This window comes from Sinohyriopsis cumingii, chromosome 16 (assembly GCF_028554795.1).
Source record: "Sinohyriopsis cumingii isolate HCF-2022 chromosome 16, ASM2855479v2, whole genome shotgun sequence".
Classification (NCBI taxonomy): Eukaryota; Metazoa; Mollusca; class Bivalvia; order Unionida; family Unionidae; genus Sinohyriopsis; species Sinohyriopsis cumingii.
In genome coordinates, this window is record NC_142976.1 from 15,619,641 (window position 1) to 15,639,962 (window position 20,322).

Sequence of the window (20,322 nt, forward strand, 5' to 3'; positions counted from 1 at the left end):
GTACGAGAGAGAGAGAGAGAGAGAGAGAGAGAGAGAGAGAGAGAGAATAAAAAGTAATGCATTAAGTAATTTATGATGGATGCTGTTATTATACCCATGGAAAGAAATATACCACATGATCTAGGCTGGTTTGGTGTAAACGATTGCCTCGTGTGTTCTACCCATTAGCAATAATCATTTGTAAAGAGTTATTTTTAATTTTAAAAAAGTACAAGATGTTGGGCATTCATTATGTGTATAAGATTCCCCCACTTACGTTTTCTATCGAGTAAGGTAGATTTTACCGAGTGGATGAAAGCACCACATCTCACCCCTTTACCTCATTATGTCAGAGAACCTTCTGTAAAACTTATTAGTGCTTTTTGTACAATGTAGTGTCTGGCTGATCTCACACATGTGACTTTTAAACAAAATCATTTTCAGTGTATTTTTTTTAGGTAAACATCTCGGAAGATATGGCGTCTGTCATCATCAGTAGTTTAGAAACCGCTGGGCCAACGAGAGGGCTTTTTCACGACGCCGTCATGCACCTCTTCCCATTGCTGTATATTTCCTGGAAAAAGTAAGTTGCATCTGTAAATTGAGATCTAACATTAGTGAAAGCGCAAACAGCATGGCTATATTTGATGTACAACCTGAATGATAGAGAAGAAGCAAATTCTTTTTCCAAAAATCCAAACCTGCGGGGTCATCTCCTCCCAAAACGTTGAATAGGTTTTTATATTAAAGCTTATTAGAACAATGCAAGTAACCTGGATACTCAATAAGTAGGAAAACTCGGTTCCTCGTCAGTTCAAAACAAGTATCCCATGTTGGTGCATTTTTTCTGGTCTCAGTTCAATGCGGCATCAATTAATATTAATTAATAACATTAGATAAATAATGAAGCATTGATATTTGATAGGTGCAGATCCACAAATGTGTTTATGATAAGGGTTAGGCAACTTAATTTGTTCAAACTGAATTTTGGCTACTTACAAAAGTAACGGATATTCAGTTTGATAAAAGTAGCATAACCTCCACAACTGAACGTTAACATATATGCAGTGTAATAAACTTAGGGTATATAACAAACTTATAGTATGTATTGTTTTCATTTACATCTTCGTTCAGAACTTTATTAAATTTAAGTGAATATTTGTTGACTATCGGGATGTTAGAAAAATATTTCTCAACCCGAGTAATTAGCCAGTTTCTGGAAGCAGTTGTCATAATGTATAGTATTCACGAGACTTTATAACAGGATAGATAACTTTCATAAAATTGACCCTACCTAATTTCCTAACGTATGGAATTATCTGGATATTGTTAGGCATATGTGTGTAGTAATTTGAGATAGAAATAATAGTTTGCATTAGGTCTTTGGGTCGTGTTTTGTATTACATGGCATGAATTACTAATATTCGGATTGGAAATGGTATGGGGTGAATCACACTAATATGAAAAAATAAACAACATGTAAGTGTGAAATTCGAGTTTCGTGATGTGTGGTCAATTAGGTGATTAGGGAAAACTTCCTCTAGTATTTTCGCGTTTTAAACCTTTGATTTGACAACGACTGTATATTGAGGTCCTTGGAAATAGGGGAAATCATGAACTATCAAACGACACTCACGCGGGTATTTGATTCGCTCCGTGTGAGACCCCTTTCGTATAACGACATTATCGTATCTTTGTATTTATTCGATAAAATTACATATTCACTGCAGAGATGCAAGCCATCAAAATTTAATATTCGTCGCAATCTGTGCGGCCAAATCCGCACCACTGTTTGCATTGTAAATGTATATATTTAAATGGGTAATGTGCCTCTAAATCAACTTCAAGCATGCAAATCATTTCTGTATAGATGTCGAAGTAGTTGCATGGTCCTTTATTGTTTACCACTCATGGATTTCTTCACTCGCCTACCACTGTAGATAGAAAATGGTCGTTCTTTAAAATAAATTTAGACGCGACGGTCCTGACGTGAGGAATCCTTTGGCGACGGCCATTTTTTTATTATTTTCTTTTGTGGGGGGGGGGGAGGGCTAATGATATTTATATTTGGATTCTTTAAATTCAGTGGATGTTTTGTTTGATACTAAAAGTACATGTACTACACGTTTAGAATTTCATTCATAAATAAAAGCCGGTTGCTAAGGTCAAGTCACCTGTTTCGGTCAAGTACGCCACGTACTTTGTTTGAATGGAGGCCACTAAAGTATCACGTGAAACTAGGAGAGCATTCGTCCCGTAGAGGTATCATGCACGCCCTGATTGATGTTTGTCTCAATAAATGAGATGGTAAGATCATGACCGTTAAGTCATTTTTTAAAATAATTTTAAAATGTTTGACAATCTTTAAGTCATTCAGATTTGTTTTTTATTTTGTGCGCATATAGGGACTATACAGGCGAATACAATCACTGCCTATGTTACTCTACAGTTTATGTTAGCTTATGAGAGAGAGAGAGAGAGACAGAGAGAGAGAGAGACGTAATTTATTTATTATTATTATTTGTTGAAATAGCAGAGTGGAAAACATTTAATTTAAACAGTCGGAGCATGTGAATTTATTAAAGGACATGAAGATTTAAATAATTCTGTCGAATTATTTGAAACTTTCAAGGACTTCAGTGTTATTCTGCTATCACGGGGTTAACTTGAAGAAAAAAAATTTTTTAATTTAGAACTGTGATTCTTCAATGGTGCCAGAACGTTAGCACATAAACCCATTAGAGCCTTCATTTGAAATACCTTTGGACAGTTTCTGGATTAGTGTGAAATTGACAGTACAATTTGGGATATTCTAGGAACTCATACACTGTACGATATTTTTAATTCTTACTTTTTATTTGATTTCATACTTTTGGGAAATAAATTTATATTTTAGAAAACTGAAAGTTTGTTGGGTTGTAGATTGTGTTGTGGCTTAAGCTTAAGCCACTAGTCTTAACACGATTAATATGAGCTCGTCTCGGAATTTTAATTCCATTAAATAATTTCAGGATTTGAATTTTTCTGAATATTTTCAAAATTTTACTATTTCAGAGAATTTTATATTTTAGAAGATTATTTTTTGAAGTTTGAATCTAATTGTTTGAAATTTTAGTAGTGGCTGGTATTTTAATTTCATAACTGGGATATTAATGGTGAAACCAACAAGCTTTCATCATTATATCCAAATTTAAGAATTTCATTGCCGATCATACATAGGACAAAATTAAAGTTACTTGAACTTGCCAAATATTATGATCTTCCTGAAGCAAAGTCTTCTTTGATGAAACAGGAAATCAAGAATATTTTGATAGATTATTTAGTGAACCATGACGTTTCTGATAAAAATGTTTATGGTATGATAGGGAATACTTCCTCTGGTTGGAGCAGGAAATCGGGGGAAATAGACTTAGAAATACTTGGCTTAGGCAAGAGATGCTACAAAGATTGGGAAACAAGAAAGATCGCCTAACGCAAGAAAGAAAGGAGGAGAGAGAACGGTTAGACAGAAAAAGAGAGATATAGAGACATACAGAAAGAACAAATGTAAATGCAGCAGTAAGAGAGAGATAGGCTAGAAAGAAAGGAAAAATAGAGGAAAATGGAAGGAAGAGGACAAATACTCATGCAAGACAGAAAGGAGGAAAAAGAGAAAGAGAGAAAGAAAACGTAAACAGAGAATTTACATTAAAGGAATTTGAACTGACCAGTAGAATGTACTCTCTAATTTAAATACAGGTTCATATTTTGATCTGCCCAAACATATCAATCAGGAACCACTTTAGAGAAAAGGCGGTAGACAAATATTCTCATTTTTAAGAAAATTGCTGAGAATTTGAAATGGTCGAACGATTATTGGACTTTGTTATTGCAGAGTGTGTTTACTAGAAAGACTAGTGATGTTTACACTTGAACAAACTGTTGATTATGATGTCTGTAAAAATATGTCTTGAAGGTTTATGAGATGGTGCCTGAGATCTATCGGCAAAACTATAGCATTTGTAGAAAGGAGACAACACAGACTCATCTTGAATTTGCATTGGTAAAAGAACGTTTGTTTACTAGACGGTGTAGAGCCAAGACGGCTGACAACAATTACGATAATCTTAAACAACTCGTATTGATTGAAAAGTTAAATAATTGTTTCAGTGGTGAAGTTTGAACATACGTTGATGAGAAAGTTGTTGAAACTTTAGAGAAGGCAGCTAGTACAACTGACGATTATTTTTTATTCACCAGGTTGCATTTGTAAATAAACCGTCCTCTCAACAGGTGTTTATTAAGAAACCATTTCAGTCTCTTTTAAGTACTTACAAATCTCAAACTGGTACAGCTGTGAAGAATCCAATTTCTGTTGAGACGGATACGAAATCATTATTTTCCCTGAGGTGCACTTATTGTAAGAGGAAAGAACATGCTATTTCTGTTTGCGAAAGGGTGCAAAACAGAATTATTACAGAGCAGTCCCATAAGCTCTTGTTTCTAAGAAGTCATGGTCACTGTCATGCATGGAAAGAAATACAAGAGTGGGGCTTGCATACCCCAGTCTGATTTTATTATAGGGAATTGCAGCCATTCATTTCATAGGGTTGAGTGTCACTTGTTGGTGATTTAGATAAGGCTGCTCCTATTAAAGGACATATGAGCTGCTTATGTCTTTTGTTAGTAAGTAGTAAGTTGCCGAGAAATCTTCTTCAAGTGAAAGTGTTATAATACAGAGAGTAGAATATGGATATATTAATCTGCTTTTATGTTGTGTTAATTTGTCATCAGACTTGCCTTCGGGACCAGTGAAAATAGGATCTGTGCTTTCTTTGCCTATTTAGGGCGTTCATTGGTGACTAGGTAATGACCTAGCTGCAGATAAGGTAGTGGTTAATCCGCTTGTAACTGACAAGCCTTGTATCGGATGGAAGATTTGGGCCTATTGAAGCGGAAATCCCTGGTGCATATTTAGCTTGAAGAGTTACTAGAGCTATGGAGAAGCATTCTCTTGAGAATGATGTTGTCGAACAGGATGTTATTCTTTTAGCGGATATCTTTTTAGATCAGACTTTTAATGGGGTCAGATGTTTGCTTCTAGTTTGGATTAGTCAATTCGTATTGACCAAAGTGATACACTTTCGGCTTCATATTCTCTTAAATCTAATCAATGTGATTAAAGTCAATCACTAGTTGTCTTACAGGATGAAGATCCAGGATCTCTGTTTGTTTAAGAGGGTTATAAGTGAAACTCATACCACACAAAACGGAACTTGTTACTTCTCGAAGAATTGGGTCCTTATGAAGAAATGGAGGCCATCTGTGGTACTCGATAAGCGGTCAGTAAGTTACCAAATTCTTGTTTCCAAATCGTATCGACAGGAAATTCTTAGTCTAGCACGTGAAACGCCGTTATCTGGTTATTTAGGAATAAGTACGACCTATCACGAAATCTTGACTCATTTAATTGGCCGAAACTTAAAACTGATGTTTGTAAGTTTTGTAGATCTTGATACACTTGTCAAATGTTAGGAAATCTCAATCATAAGATACCCAAATCTCCTCTGTCACATATTATTGCATTTAACAAACCATATAGCAGAATAATGGTAGACTGTGTTAGCCATTTAAGACCGAGTTAGGTAAACAATACTTAATGATAATGTGTGCGTCCACAAGTTTTCTAGAAGAATATTCTTTATATTAGTAATGTTAAAACTAAGACCTTAATAGAAGTTTGGTAAAGTTCTTTTTAGATATTCTGGCCGTCTGAGAGTACGGAAAGGAAGCAAACAAAAGAGTTCACATGTTGTTTGTTTTCCTGTTAAGGAACCTGTTCGAGATTCTCTTTAGAGTATTATTCTGGTTAATATCAAGTTCAAAAGAAAGTATGTCACTTAAGAAGGAGTATCCATACTTCTAAGTGAGAAGATAGGAATAATCTTGTCTTAGTAATTACAGTAATATTTTAGAAGTATATAGTTAGAGATAGCCTTGTAAATTATTCATTCAATTTAGTAGTACCTGTCCCACTTCTACATTGAGGATTTATGTGAAGATAAGATGAGAAATCGGATATCGATGACTTTGAAGCGATTAATCTCTGCATTTTTGAAATTTTGGACATTCTGGACCGGAAACTGTCACATCTGCTGCCACAAGAGATGAGTGAACTGTAACACTAAAATAATATGAACACTTCCAGATATTCCAACACGAACAAATAAGATCTTTCAAGACGTTAAAATAGTGGATTAAACGCCTGTAAAGCATCATCCTTAGAGGATGAATCATCTCAAACAAGACCATCTGAAGAATGAAGTTCAGTAATTGCTGGAGAATGATTTCATCAAACTAAGTAAACGTGACTAGAGTTCATCTTGTATTCTGGTGCCGAAACCAGATAAGACTTTCCGTATTTGTGGTGATTTCAGAAAAGTAAAAAGTGTCACTTAGAATCGTTAATTGTCAGGAGTGGATATGCCAAATACGTCACAAAGTTTGACTTCTTGAAGGGATTCTGGCAAATTCCGCGTACGGAGAAAGCAAAGGGATATCAGCATTCGTGGCACGAGATGTTCTTTACCAATACAAAGTTATGCCATTTGGGATGAGGGGTTTCTCAAGTTCTTTCCAACGTTTGATGACCATGATAACATTCGGTATAGTAAATTTTCATGCTTACATCGACGACTTCGTCATTTACAACGACACCTCGAACAACCACATATAAATTATCCTTAAGTGTTTGGAAAGGCTCAGAGAATCAAATCTGAAAATCAGCTTCAGTAAAAGTGGCTTTTCCCATGTTTGTCTTAATTTTTAAGGACAGTTTATTAGGCGTGGTATATAAAAACCTATACAGGTTCAGGTTAAGGCCATTTCTATGAGTTCCTGTGCTTATCAGAAAGAAGCAACTGATGCGATTTTGGGGGTATGAGTGGTGATTATCGGCCATTTTGTTCTGATTCTTCCAATATTGCCGAGCCCCTGACCAATCTGTTAAGTAAGAAGGCCAAATTTCACTGGTCAGACAAATGTCAGGAGGCTTTTGATAAGTTAACGGCCATACTCAAAAGTGCAGCAGTTCTTTCAGCTCTAGATTTCACTAAATCCTTCAAAATATCTATAGATGCAAGTTACGCAGGGATTGCTGGAGGACTGTTGCTGGTACATCCTCATACAGTTTCTTCAAGCAGCCCGGGTTAAAATACTTTTTCTGACAATGTGTAGATCGACGCATTTGACTAGACTATGTTTCACTGTCAGGGTACACAACTATCTCGAGGTTCACAATTGAGGAGGTATGCGTGCGTCAGAGTACACATTCGGCTTGATCTTCACCATTGAGGAGGTATGCATGCGTCAGATATGTGTGTCCGATACGCGATATCACATAATCTCTCCGATTTCTTCTATGCGAGGGATTCAGCTCTTCAATAATGGGCCTGACGTTCTCAAGTTTGTTTGTTTAGTTTTTGTTCAAAATATTTTGCCAAGAATGACGACCATGCTGATTATGCATTATTTAAAGTCAATGTATGGAGTCTTACGTTGGATATGTGTGAGTGCAGGGTAACTCTGGATGCTTAATCCGACTTTTTATTACCGTTAATATCAATGTGTCTATGCAGCCAACAGCACTGAATACTTTTACCCAGATTGTATGAAAACACAATGTTTCTTTAATATCTGGGATATATTAGCGGTTGTCTGAAGTAAGATTCTGCACGACTTTTAACATGGAAGGGCAATATGAAAAGATGGCTTAATTTGTTTATGATAGATTTCAATGGAGTTAAACGCTTTATGTATGGCTGTAATTTGCTTATGACAGATGTAAATGGAGTACAAAGCTTTAAGTATGACTGTAATTTCTGCAATAAAAAATGAGGAAAAATAGCATATAAGGTACACGGTTATCATATTCAAGACAATTACTTATAGGTATCAATATTATGTAAACTGCCACTTTGACAAATAATTTACTTTTAATTAGTTTCCAAAACTTCACTCAACAATGACATTTTAACGCTATGTTAAACCAGCTCCATAAATACAATGAGCACATACACTATGCCTTCACACCATTGTAGTCATTAGAGCTGGGTGCCACGAACAATTTTGTACCGCGTGGCGCAGCGGTATTTGTAGGCACACCGCGATAGGTACCAACCTGACCCGTGTTTTTAAAATTTCTGTCAACAGCTGAAAATTATTTTGCTCTGATTTAAAGCAGAATCACGACATATTGCATCCATTATATTATTTAAAGAAAAAAAACAAAACAATTATCTTCAGATAAAATAAAATAAAATCGCTCAGCTCAAATGAAAATCGCAGAACCTTCCGTGAGATTTAAATGGTCTGTACATTATAGCAGATTAATTTGCTATGTTAATGTTAAATGTTGTATACTTTTTAATCTAAAACTGAACTTGAAGTGGGGTGATTAAGCTTGTATTATAGTTGATACCCTATAAACGTCAATATGCTGACATTAGACAGCTTATAAATAATAATTTTAAAAAATGTTGACACTGATAGCCTGCAATTCACTAGCTACATTATTGACATTTGTATAGACAAGAAAACTGAGTGGGAAACCAACACCCGGGCAAGATATTTCTCAGAGAATGACAGTCAAAATAAAGCACACTCACTTAAAGGTAGACCTGAATGCTATATACTGCTTTCGGTAATCTTATTTAAATGGACATTTCAAGTACACTGCGAAGACAGGACATACATTCGTTCACTGGATTGGGAGATATGACCATCTTAATATCACCAAAACGCGACTTCTACGGAAACAACCGAGCGACTTTACGTAAACAACCCCATACGCACGCGCGAGCTTGTGACGTCACAAGAGGAATCTGCAGTTGGCTAGCAACATGGCTACTCGTTGTGACAGTCAGAGCGAACATGAACCAGAATTGGAATATTCTTCCTCTTCGTTTGATGAAAGTCAAGAAGAGATTAGTGAAAAAGGAGAAAATAAATTTATGTTCTTGAGAAATTAGGTGAGTTTCAAAAAGTGAACAATCTGCTCTCCAAAAGTCATAGGATTATTTTAATTCTTGCAAAGTAATACTTGTACTTAACACATTAAGATACGATAGGAAGTAACAATAAATGACTTTTATCTTATTTAAATCCAGATCATTTCCAAAAGTTGGATTTCGCCAGAATATCATTCACAGCATCCTATTTGACCAACAGGCTGGCATACGTGACACGTGTCAAACATGTGACTAAAGAATCATAAATATAATTGTCTTTGTAATATTCAAAACTAATTTGTGATAAATACAACTGTATTGTAAAATGATAATAGTTTTTATTTTCTTGTGATGGGAAATGTAAACATGCTGTTAAAATAATTAAATTTATAACAAGATTACTCTGGCATTTCCGTGCATTCCATACTGACTGCAATATCTAAGTATCGATACAGTGAAAAACGACCGTGGTATTTATCACCGTAAACAAATATAAGGTACATTCATTAGTGTCTAAACATACCCCATAATCTTGTCCAATACTCGCAAGACAGCACTCGGTTCTTGTAGTAATATAATCTCGGCACAAAAAGGATAAATATTTGACATACTTCGATCAGTCCTTGCCGCGGGGATGACTCCAAGATGCGTAAACCAAAAATGTATGGCTTGCAATAAATGTTGAAAAGTTTTAAGTTATATGATATAATCGACCAATTCATCATTAGTCTTTGGCTATCTTTGAGAAATAGTCCGTTGTAAATGTTTGCCTTCGTTATTTCTTGTGAAGCCGAGTTATGCATATAGAATAGGCAAGGACTGTAGCACGCGTACTCGGTCGCTTATAATTATTTTCTGACATTAAGTTCACTGACAATGAAAAAGCTGTATAGCGACATATTCGATGCAAGATGTTCCTGCCCGTAGAAATCTGGATTGTTCACGGCATGCATTGCAACTTTCTGGCCTTAAAATAAGTAATAGAAAAGAGTGAGAAGAGCATCAAGCTTTTTAAAAGTAAAAAAATAATGTATTTCCCTAGAATTCAAATTGAAAAATGTATTTAGAAATGAACTATGGCGAATTGTAGTCAAAATAGTCCTAGAATTACATATACAGTATAAATTCAAGTATCTACTTCCAAGAATGTCATTTTAAGAGCACTTTGTATTCCAGTGAATAGATAATTTCATGAAAATGAATTCCAGAGCAAATGAACTACTGAACACACCAATAATACAAATGATTCTACCTCAAGATCTTATAACACGAATAACTGATTTCTAGAAAGACAGAAAAGATTATATAGACCTATATCTGACCTCAGGTCACAATTGGCATTTTCGATATAAAAAACACCTATTACCTTGCGGAATCTTTCCTCCTGGAAGGTTCATAATATTTACAAAAGAACACTTAGTTTTAATTAGAAGTCTATTACTAAAATTATAATGTAAAATGCAGCAAACAATAGATAGACCCGGCATTTCATGGGGAATTTCCAAAGTTCTAGATTTAGATCTAGATAAACGTATCGTTTACGAAACCAAAACCAATGAGTTAGGTCAGGTAGAAAAATGGACTTGATTTTGGACAAGGTTACATTATCAATAGCAGATAATGAAATAAAAATAATTTATACAAAAACTAAAATAACAAACAATGCAAATTAAATATACATAGCATTGGCAAATGGAAGATTTAATTATTTGAAGCGGATGTCTGATTCCATTTCATTGGTTTTATTGAATCAAGTCTTTTCAAACAATTACTGTTTATAAGTAATTCCCCTCTGACTCGATTGAGATTAGTCCAATGGATGATGAACTCCTGTGGAACTGCAAACACATTCATGCAGAAAGTTTATAGCGGAACTTTTCTCTGCATGGTCGTTTTGTGCCACGGCAAGTAATGTCAGAAAATAATAGAGTTTGGCGCATCAAGACTTGTTCGTCTAACGTATATAACTCTCAGCTTCCATGCAAATTCTAAGAGTTATTTATTTAAGGCTGTAATATATTTGATGTGTTCAAACTCAGTGCAAATTTATCAGTATTACACATGACACGTTTTAATCCCTGAACAATATTTAATAATATGTTAGTTTGCATTTTTATTGTATTGTGCTTTTAAATATATCAACCTCAAATGTCACATTTATGCCATGTGTGAAACAAAATGTTGTATTATTCTTTCATGTAACAACATTAGGTTTAGCGCTGTTTGATACTTGTGACATCTTTTCTGGCCTATTCTTTACCAGACTGATTCCACGTCTGTGTTGTAAATATAGGCTCCATTAGACTGGTACTTGTCTCTATTATCGATGCGTTGACGGATCTAAGATCAAATGATCTTTAATGACCAGAACTAAATTATTGTAAGAATTTGCTAACGTTCTATTTATGTTACGCTGATTACTCAAGAAAATAAGTTTTTAAATTTACATACAGTATTCTTGACGTTAGATGACGTTGTTGCGCACAGTAAATTGTTTTATATAGACTATTCTTGACGTTAGATGACGTTGTGGCGCACAGTCCATTGTTTTTCCCACCCATGCGACAGAGAAATCTAGCTGTTTTGCTAACTTTACATTTGCTATCTCAGTCTAGTCATCTCAGACCAGTCGTCTCAGTCAAGATATCCACGCGCTTAGAACTACTTTTTAAAAAAGAAAACCTTGATGTCTTCTGCTGTACCTGACGTAGTTGTTCTAAAATCAAACAGCAACAACAAATATATAACAAAAACATAGTAGCTTAAGGTCAATCCATCTTTGAGAACACACCATTCAAAAACATTTCTCGAGAGAGAGAAAGAAACACACGCACACGATGTAGAGCTTTTTGGTATTATGTTAGTTCGTTCCACACAGCATGGTCAATTTTATCTATATGCAGGCCTAGCTCAATACAATTTTTAATCAGCGTCATTAAATGTAGCTAAAGGTACCTAATTGGTTTTAAATACTTATTGTGAAACAAATTATATACTGTTAGCTACATTTAATGACGCTAACCTGAAAATTGACTGTGCTACAGATAAGATAAAATTCTCATTGCTGTGTGAAATGAACTTTGACAGAAAACACTTATCCATGCACATAGACTATAGACCTATACACTTCATAGCCTCCCAACTCTCTTAACAACTACAGAAAACTTAGTAACAGCCAGAAATGTGTTATGTCAAACACGCTTTAGTCTAATTTTGTTAAGCGTCTCCATTGTGCCCCAGTTGAATCAAAAATATACCTACAATATTTAATGGCAAATAATGCACTTACCAGCAAGAATGAATCATTTATCCGTCAAAACATTAATCCATAAGCAAATTTTACTGTAGCACTTGCCATATTTCCAAGACAGAAAAGTCATTTTTCAAAGAATCCGTGAACTTGAAAGTTTAGCACATTATTACCCGCTAGGGTCCGTATTTGGAGGGTCTTTTATACACGGGGTTATTTTTACTATCATTATTAAGGACAACACAATTATGTCACAAACAGTTTCACCTCCTCCAAAGAAAAGGAGTTCTATACGATAGTGACACAGATCACTAATTACCTATGAATAATCTAATGCAACATGTTACTCTTCTTTAAAGCTTGTACTAAGTACAAATACAGTAGAGCTGAGTACCCAGTATCGTTTCATTATTTACAATACAACTTTTAACAATTGGAACTGATGAAAATAAAACAGTTTCTTGTCATAAATATTAATTATTTATTGTTAATTTAATATAACATCCATACATTAAATGTGAAAATACCTCATTACTATGCGACGTTCTATGTTGTTATTTTTCTTTGCTCACGCGTATAAACTGTGTACTCCTGATGCAACGGTCACACCACAGCCATCATTAAGATATTTGTATTAATGAGCCGCATGTAAACATCTGGAAGTGAACTATATTACACTAGTGAAGACTTCTTTTGATTTTAAAGGAAACTATTTTGCGTTTTGGATCGAGATATGGAAATCCCAATCCAGGGGTTACATTATATGTCTCCCCACGAAGCAAGCATCGTGGAGAGACAAATAATGTAACCCCTTTACTGGGATTTTTTCGTCTGGGTCCAAAACCCAACATGGATTATATATATATATATATATATATATATATATATATATATATATATATATATATATATATATATATATATATATATATATGCAATTCTTGACATTAGATGACGTTGTGGCGCACAGTATATTGTTTTATATTTATAGGTTACTGCATTTGTATGGGAAAATATGAACGAATTTTGCGAGGGAATACTGCACGAACTTGTGAGTGCAGTATATCCATTCGAAAAAACGAGTTCATTTTTCCCATACAAATGCAGTAACCTTTTTATTATATGCTCATTTTCTTATTCTAGCTAAGGCTTAATTATATAAATTATCCAAACTAAATACACAAGCGCAGATTCATCATTACACAACAACATTATTAATTCGCAAATAACCCCGCCCAGATAAATTTGAACTTGTCGCGCGCTAGACATAAGTTTCGAATGAAAATGGCGTTTTTGTCTACTTAAAATTGAAGGTTGGAGTCATATTGTGTATAAATGCGCATTGCAACAAGTTTTCCATTTGATCTGAAATGAATATATTTTGGTATTTTTGTCGATTCTACGAAATTTCGTGATTATGGACTGGATTCATCTATGCAAATTGTACATGAAATACATCGGATTGAAGCAGCGCGGAAGAAGCGTGTTTACATCATCAAGTGTGTTTGTTCTGTTATTGACTTTTGAAATCATAATGTAGGAAAATATGTAATGTTTCAATTGCAATTATCAAAAATACGCTATTGAATTTAATGTTTATTTCATTTTGAGGATGCAATTGCACTTGGAATATAGTCGAAATTACAGTACAATTTCGAAATGTGTAATCAAGGTTCAGAACTCATGACATCGCTAATGTAATTCGGATTTGTAGAACTAAGAAAGTACATTTTGAGGAAATTCAGAATGTAAAACTGTAAGTATATTTTTTACCATTCGTATTACCTGCTAAAGTAGACAATTTATGCCTTTATAACTTGCATGTTATTTGTAGGCACCAAGCAGTTTTATAAAATCTGGCGTCTATCGCCAAAATCCGAAACATTGTATCAAAAAAGTTAACGCGGAATATAGCAAATCGGCTGGTTTTTGGCAGTCCACGAAACAGCTGCTTTAGTTCATTCAGAAACATATTTAATCAACCAAAACGTAAAGCGTCTGCTACGCGAGAGTACATGATTTGTTTAAAAAAAGTAGTCCCTAATACACTACTGGGCACAGGTGTCCTCCGCGTGAGTGCAATATGAAGACATGCACTATCGTAAAATACTGAACGATTGCGACAATGTAAAGTTAACGGAGAAAAAAATGAGCATATAATAATTATAGGTTACTGTATTTGTATGGGAAAATATGAACGAGTTTTTAGAATGGAAATACTGCATGACCTTGGGAGTACAGTATATCCATACACAAAACGAGTTGATATTTTCCTATACAAATGCAGTAACCTTTTTATTATTATATGCTCATTTTTTTCCCCGTTAACTTTACATTGTCAGAATCGTGCAGTATTACCCGATATTGAATCCGCGCGACAATACACATATAGCATTCACGTGTACAAATGAACTACTTTCTATTGTAAACAAATAATGAACGCAGACGCCAGCACTTTTGATTTGTACACAAATCATGTACACTCGCGTAAGAGGCTCTTTACGTTGTGGTTGTTTAAATTTGTTTCTGAATGAACTAAAACAGATGTTTCCTGGACTGCCACATACCAGCTGGTTTGGCACATTCCGCGTTGACACAATGTTACGGATTTAGGCTAGATACAGTATATACCAGACGCAATGTAAGGTCCTTACAAATAACATACAAGTGACAAGTCATATACTATCTTCTTTAGCTGGTGATAAGAATGGCAAAAATATATACTTACAGTTTTACATCCTTTATTTCCTCAAAACGTATTTTCTTAATTCTGCAAATCCGAATTACATGAGCCACGTGATAGGTTCTCAATCTTGATTACACATTTCGAAATTGTACTGTAATTTTGATGATAAGTGCAATTACATCTTCCTTACTGCACTCAAAATAAAATAAGTATTACATTCATAGCGTCTTTTTGATAATTACAATTGAAAGGCTTCATAATTTTCCCACATTATGATTTCAAACATTCAGTGACAGAAGCAGAAACACATTTGCAGAGGTCAACACGCTTCTCCCTCGCTTCTTCAATCTCATGTATTTCATGTGGAATTGTCACATTTAAATCCAGCCCATAATCACGAAATTTCGTAGAATCGAAACAAATACCAAAATCTATTCATTACAGATCAAATGGAAAAGTTGTTGCAATGCGCATTCCTTCACAATATCACTCCATATTTCAATTTAAACTAGACACGCCATTTTCTTTCGAAAATTATGTCGAGCGCGTCTAAGTTCTAAATTATCTAGGTGGTGTAATATGCGCAGTAATAATGTTGTTGTTGTTGTGTAATGATGAATATGCACTTGTGCATTTAGTTTGGAATGCGGCACACATTCAGTTACTTTGTTTCGTGTAGTGTATTTTGTTAATATAATTAAGCATTAGGTAGAATAATTATTTTAGCTTATAAGTATAGGTTACTGCATTTGTATGGGAAAATATGAAAGAGTTTTGGGATGGAATACTGCACGACCTTGGGAGTGCAGTATATCCTTCCGACAAAACGAATTCATATTTTCCCATACAAATGCAGTAACCTTTTTATTATATGCTCATTTTTTAAATTCTAAGTAAGGTTTAATTATATAAACAAAATACACTACAAGAAACAAGTAGTTCCTTTATGCACGTGAATGCTATATGCGTATTGGCGCGCGAGTTCAGTATCGGGTAATACTCAAATGATTCTGACAATGTAAAGTTAACGGAGACAAAATTGAGCATATAATGAAGACTACTCTTGCCCTTAGATGACCTTGTAGCGCACAGTACATTGTTTTGATAGACTATTCTTGACTTTAGATGACGTTGTGGTGCACAGTACATTATTTTATATAGACCATCCTTGGCGTTAGATGACGTTGTAGCGCACAATACATTGTTTTATATTTATAGGTTACTGCATTTTTATGGGAAAATATGAACGAATTTTGCGATGGAATACTGCACGAACTTGTGAGTGCAGAATATCCTTTCGACAAAACAAATCAAAAGTGCGCCGCGTCATAGTTTGTTTACAACAGAAAGTAGTTCCTTTATTCACGTGAATGCTATATGTGTATTGTCGCGCGCGTTGAGTATCGGGGAATATTGAACGATTCTGACAATGTAAAGTTAACGGGGAAAAAAATGAGCATATAATAATTATAGGTTGCTGCATTAGTATGGGAAAATATGAAGGAGTTTTGCGATGGAATACTGCACGAACTTGTGAGTGCAGTATATCCTTCCGACAAAACGAGTTTAAGGTTTAATTATATAAACAAAATACACCACAAGAAATAACGTAAATGAATGAATGCCGTATTCCAAACTAAATACACAAGCGCAGATTTGTCATTACACAATGACATCATTATTAATGCGCACATAACTCCGCCCAGATAAATTTGAACTTAGTCGCGCGCTCGACATAACTTTCGAAAGAAAATGGCGTGTCTAGTTTAAATTGAAAGTTGCAGTCATATTGTGAATGAATGCGCATTGCAACAACTTTTCCATTTGATCTGGAATGAATATAGTTTGGTATTTTGTTTCGATTCGACGAAAGTTTGTGATTTTGGACTGGATTCATCTGTGCAAATTATACATAATATAGATCGGATTGAAGTGGCGCGGGAGAAGCGTGTTTACGTCTGCAAATGTGTTTCTGTTTCTGTCATTGAATGTTTGAAATCATAACGTGGGAAAAATATGAAGCCTTTCAATTGCAATTATCAAAAAGACGCTATGGAATTTAATGCTTATTTCATTTTGAGTGCAGTAAGGAGGATGCAATTGCAATTATCATCGAAATTACAGCACAATTTCGAAATGTGTAATGCAGATTGAAAACCTATGACATGGCTCATGTAATTCGGATTTGCAGAATTAAGAAAAAACATTTTGAGGAAATTCAGGATGTAAAACTGTGAGTATATTTTATTTTGCCATTCTTATCACCAGATAAAGAAGACAGTATTTGCCTTGTCACTTGTATGTTATTTGTAAGGACCTATAATCTTCCGTCTTTTATATAATGTAGCTAGCCTAAATCCGTAACATTGTATCAACGCGGAATGTGCCAAAACAACTTGGTTTATTTGCAATCCACGAAACATGTTTTAGCTCATTCAGAAACAAATTTAAACAACCACAACGTAAATAGCCTCTTACGCGAGTGTATATGAATTGTTTACAAATCAAAAGTGGGTCTGCGTCATTGTTTGTTTACAATAGAAAGTAGTTCCTTTATTCACGTGAATGCTATATGTGTATTGTCGCGCGCGTTCAGTATCGGGGAATATTGAACGATTCTGACAATGTAAAGTTAACGGGGAAAAAATGAGCATATAATAAAGACTATTCTTGACGTTAGATGACGTTGTGGCGCACAGTTCATTGCTTTTATAGATTATTCTTGACGTTAGATGACGTTGTAGCGCACAGTATACTATTTTATATAGACTATTATTGACGTTAGATGACGTTGTGGCGCACAGTACATTGTTTAATATAGACCATTCTTGACGTTAGATGACGTTGTGGTGCACAGTACATTGTTTTATAAAGACTATTCTTGACGTTAGATGACGTTGTGCGCACAGTACAATGTCTTATATAGACTAACCAGAAGAGCAAGGAAATAGCACTTGCTGCTAATGGAGAATAAACCCCGAAATTCAAGAGTTTTGAAACAGTTGGATTAAATACCCGAGTTTAGTCAATCATTTATTGTTGCAGATTCTGTCGACAGGAGCTTGCCGGTACTCTTCCAGAGGAATATTTCCTACGTTTATACAAGAAGATAACGAGAGCCTTACCAACCATTTCGCCTCATAAGAATGAATCCTTCCCCGATTATCTCCATATCAAGGATGATTGCGTCACAATAATACATGGCGCCGTCACTTCATGTGAGATACGATTTTCTTTCAGGACAATAGCGAAAATTTCTTATAAGCTGCATATGAGCAATTTTACCATTTCATTGCATTATTAGGTTAGAAGATGCACACGCACAGACGCAGATTAAGGTTAGTGGTGGAGGAGCGGGGTTTCGGTTGGGGGAGGGTGGCTAGGGCACTTAAGATATTCATCTGCAAATACACTCAAAAAGCAGTCTCTAAACTTTCCTTTATATGGTTATAATTATTTTCGCTATATTAGGCTGATTAGCGGAATGTTTAGAGACATATATGTTTTAATCCAACACATGTAATTTTATCGACGGCAACCTGGGGTCACTGTGACTAGTGGGACCAGGGACACGTGCTCCCTGTGTCCCACTTTAATTTGGCAATGCACACGCATCAGCTAGACATAGAATACTAATAACAGCTCTCTTCACGCGATAGACGAATAACTTGGCACGAATGAAGAAGTATATACTTCTGAGATAATACAAAAATGCCTGTGTTTTTTTAATCCTTAGGGTGGAAAATCTTTAGATGTATTGAATAATTGGCCAGTATTATGAAACGGCTGGGAGGTAGAGTGAAATTTGTTTTTATTGCACAGTACCATACACATGTAGGTTTTTTTTAGACCAAATTAAAGGTAATGTATAATTAATCATGTCTAATGATATATTAAGAATTTTCTTTCTTACGGGATTGAAGAAAGTGTCGAATTTTTATCCAGTTTGATTTGCAATTAATCTGCTCCTACTATAGTAAAATTAAGTCCTACAGAAAAGCTTAATGGTGTCTAGTGAATGAATTAAGATAGGTAGATAGCATTTTATTTTAAGATAAATACATGCTTTTTATAGTTAAGGTAATTAAAACTGTATTTTCGGTACCTTATACAACGCTAGATCGAGAAGCACCGTGTTAAGACTGTTGTAAGATTCAAATGTCTTCACACAAAAATCAACTGTATTATACAATTAAGGTCAGATACCTCATGTCATGTAAACTATAATTTATGACTGGACAGTATACTGTAATGAAATAAAACATTCGCCTTTCAAATTTCACCTGAAAATAGAAAATTACGCAACTTTTAGCAGACACGTCTTATGTTAGACTGGTTTTCCCTTATACTAGAATTCAATACTACAAGACTGTTTTGGCCATTATTGTTAACTGCCTCGACTGAGTTTGTGTTAGTGGTTATCTTGTCCCCACTTTTGAAATATTCTATATTTCAGTGGAAGAAAGCATGAGAATAACTTTCAGCATTATGGAGGGAATACGATATTTCATCTGTTCGAAGGATGCGTATGATGTAGAACGAGAACGAGAAGAGACACACATGGCTAAAAGACAGAAGGAGAGTCCCACCCATTTGCGGTCACCAATGCGATCGCGTAAACAAAGTGGCGATGGCCGATTACAACATTTCACCCGTGCAGATTCTCTGGTCGTAGGGGAACAAGACAGATCGAAGAGAATGCATAGTAGCCTACCATCGTCACAGACTGCACTAGATTCATATTCCCATAACGAAGGTCATGTTGAAGGGGAGAAGCCCAGAGTTCGAAGACTGAGTAAGCTGCTTGATGACATTCCAAACGAAAAAACAGCCGGTGTCAAGGAAACAAAAAAGAGGCGAGGGAACCGAAGTGTTTCCAAACCCAAAATCTAATGGACGCATATGAATCTGCAATAGCTAAATTAAACAGGACTTCCAGTCACAATTGGTGACCAAATGGCCATCGTTAATACAGTTCAAATGAATATTTATTGGTACATTTTGTTTTATTGATTTTATCCAAGAAGCCGGTTTGAAAGTTATAAATGAAAATCCAAGAAGAGATCCATTAAATATTGTTTATAAGTTCCATGTGTAGGTTATGCCTAGCCTTAGATACAGTATGGGTTTGAAGATCACACAATTTCACTTATGACTGAACGTGATGAAATTAGAATTCTCTAATATAAGAATCAACAGCCAGTATTATAGTAAAATTCACACAGGTCATGTATGCACATTTACACGTCTTAAATTAAATATACATTGTTGTTTTACAATTTAAGTCTTATTTTGTTTAACCTAAGTCGATTCAATTCTACTTAATGACAGCACTGCACCGTAACTATCATCATCAAAGTTTCTAACGAAAATGATCGATCGTAATGGACTTTTACAATAGTGGTCAGGTACAAAACCGT

General features: G+C 34.9%; 1 protein-coding gene across 1 annotated transcript in view; it reads left to right on the forward strand.

Annotated features, from left to right (window-relative positions):
* Positions 1 to 20,142, forward strand: part of LOC149779982 (uncharacterized) — a 91,878-nt gene extending 71,736 nt beyond the window's left edge. Inside the window, exons 16-18 of the mRNA XM_089937377.1 lie at positions 438 to 562; positions 17,948 to 18,120; positions 19,359 to 20,142. Coding sequence (XP_089793503.1) covers positions 438 to 562; positions 17,948 to 18,120; positions 19,359 to 19,795 — 735 coding nt within the window. The 3' untranslated portion in view covers positions 19,796 to 20,142. The remainder of the gene's footprint in view (positions 1 to 437; positions 563 to 17,947; positions 18,121 to 19,358) is intronic.
* The last annotated feature ends 180 nt before the right edge of the window (positions 20,143 to 20,322 follow it).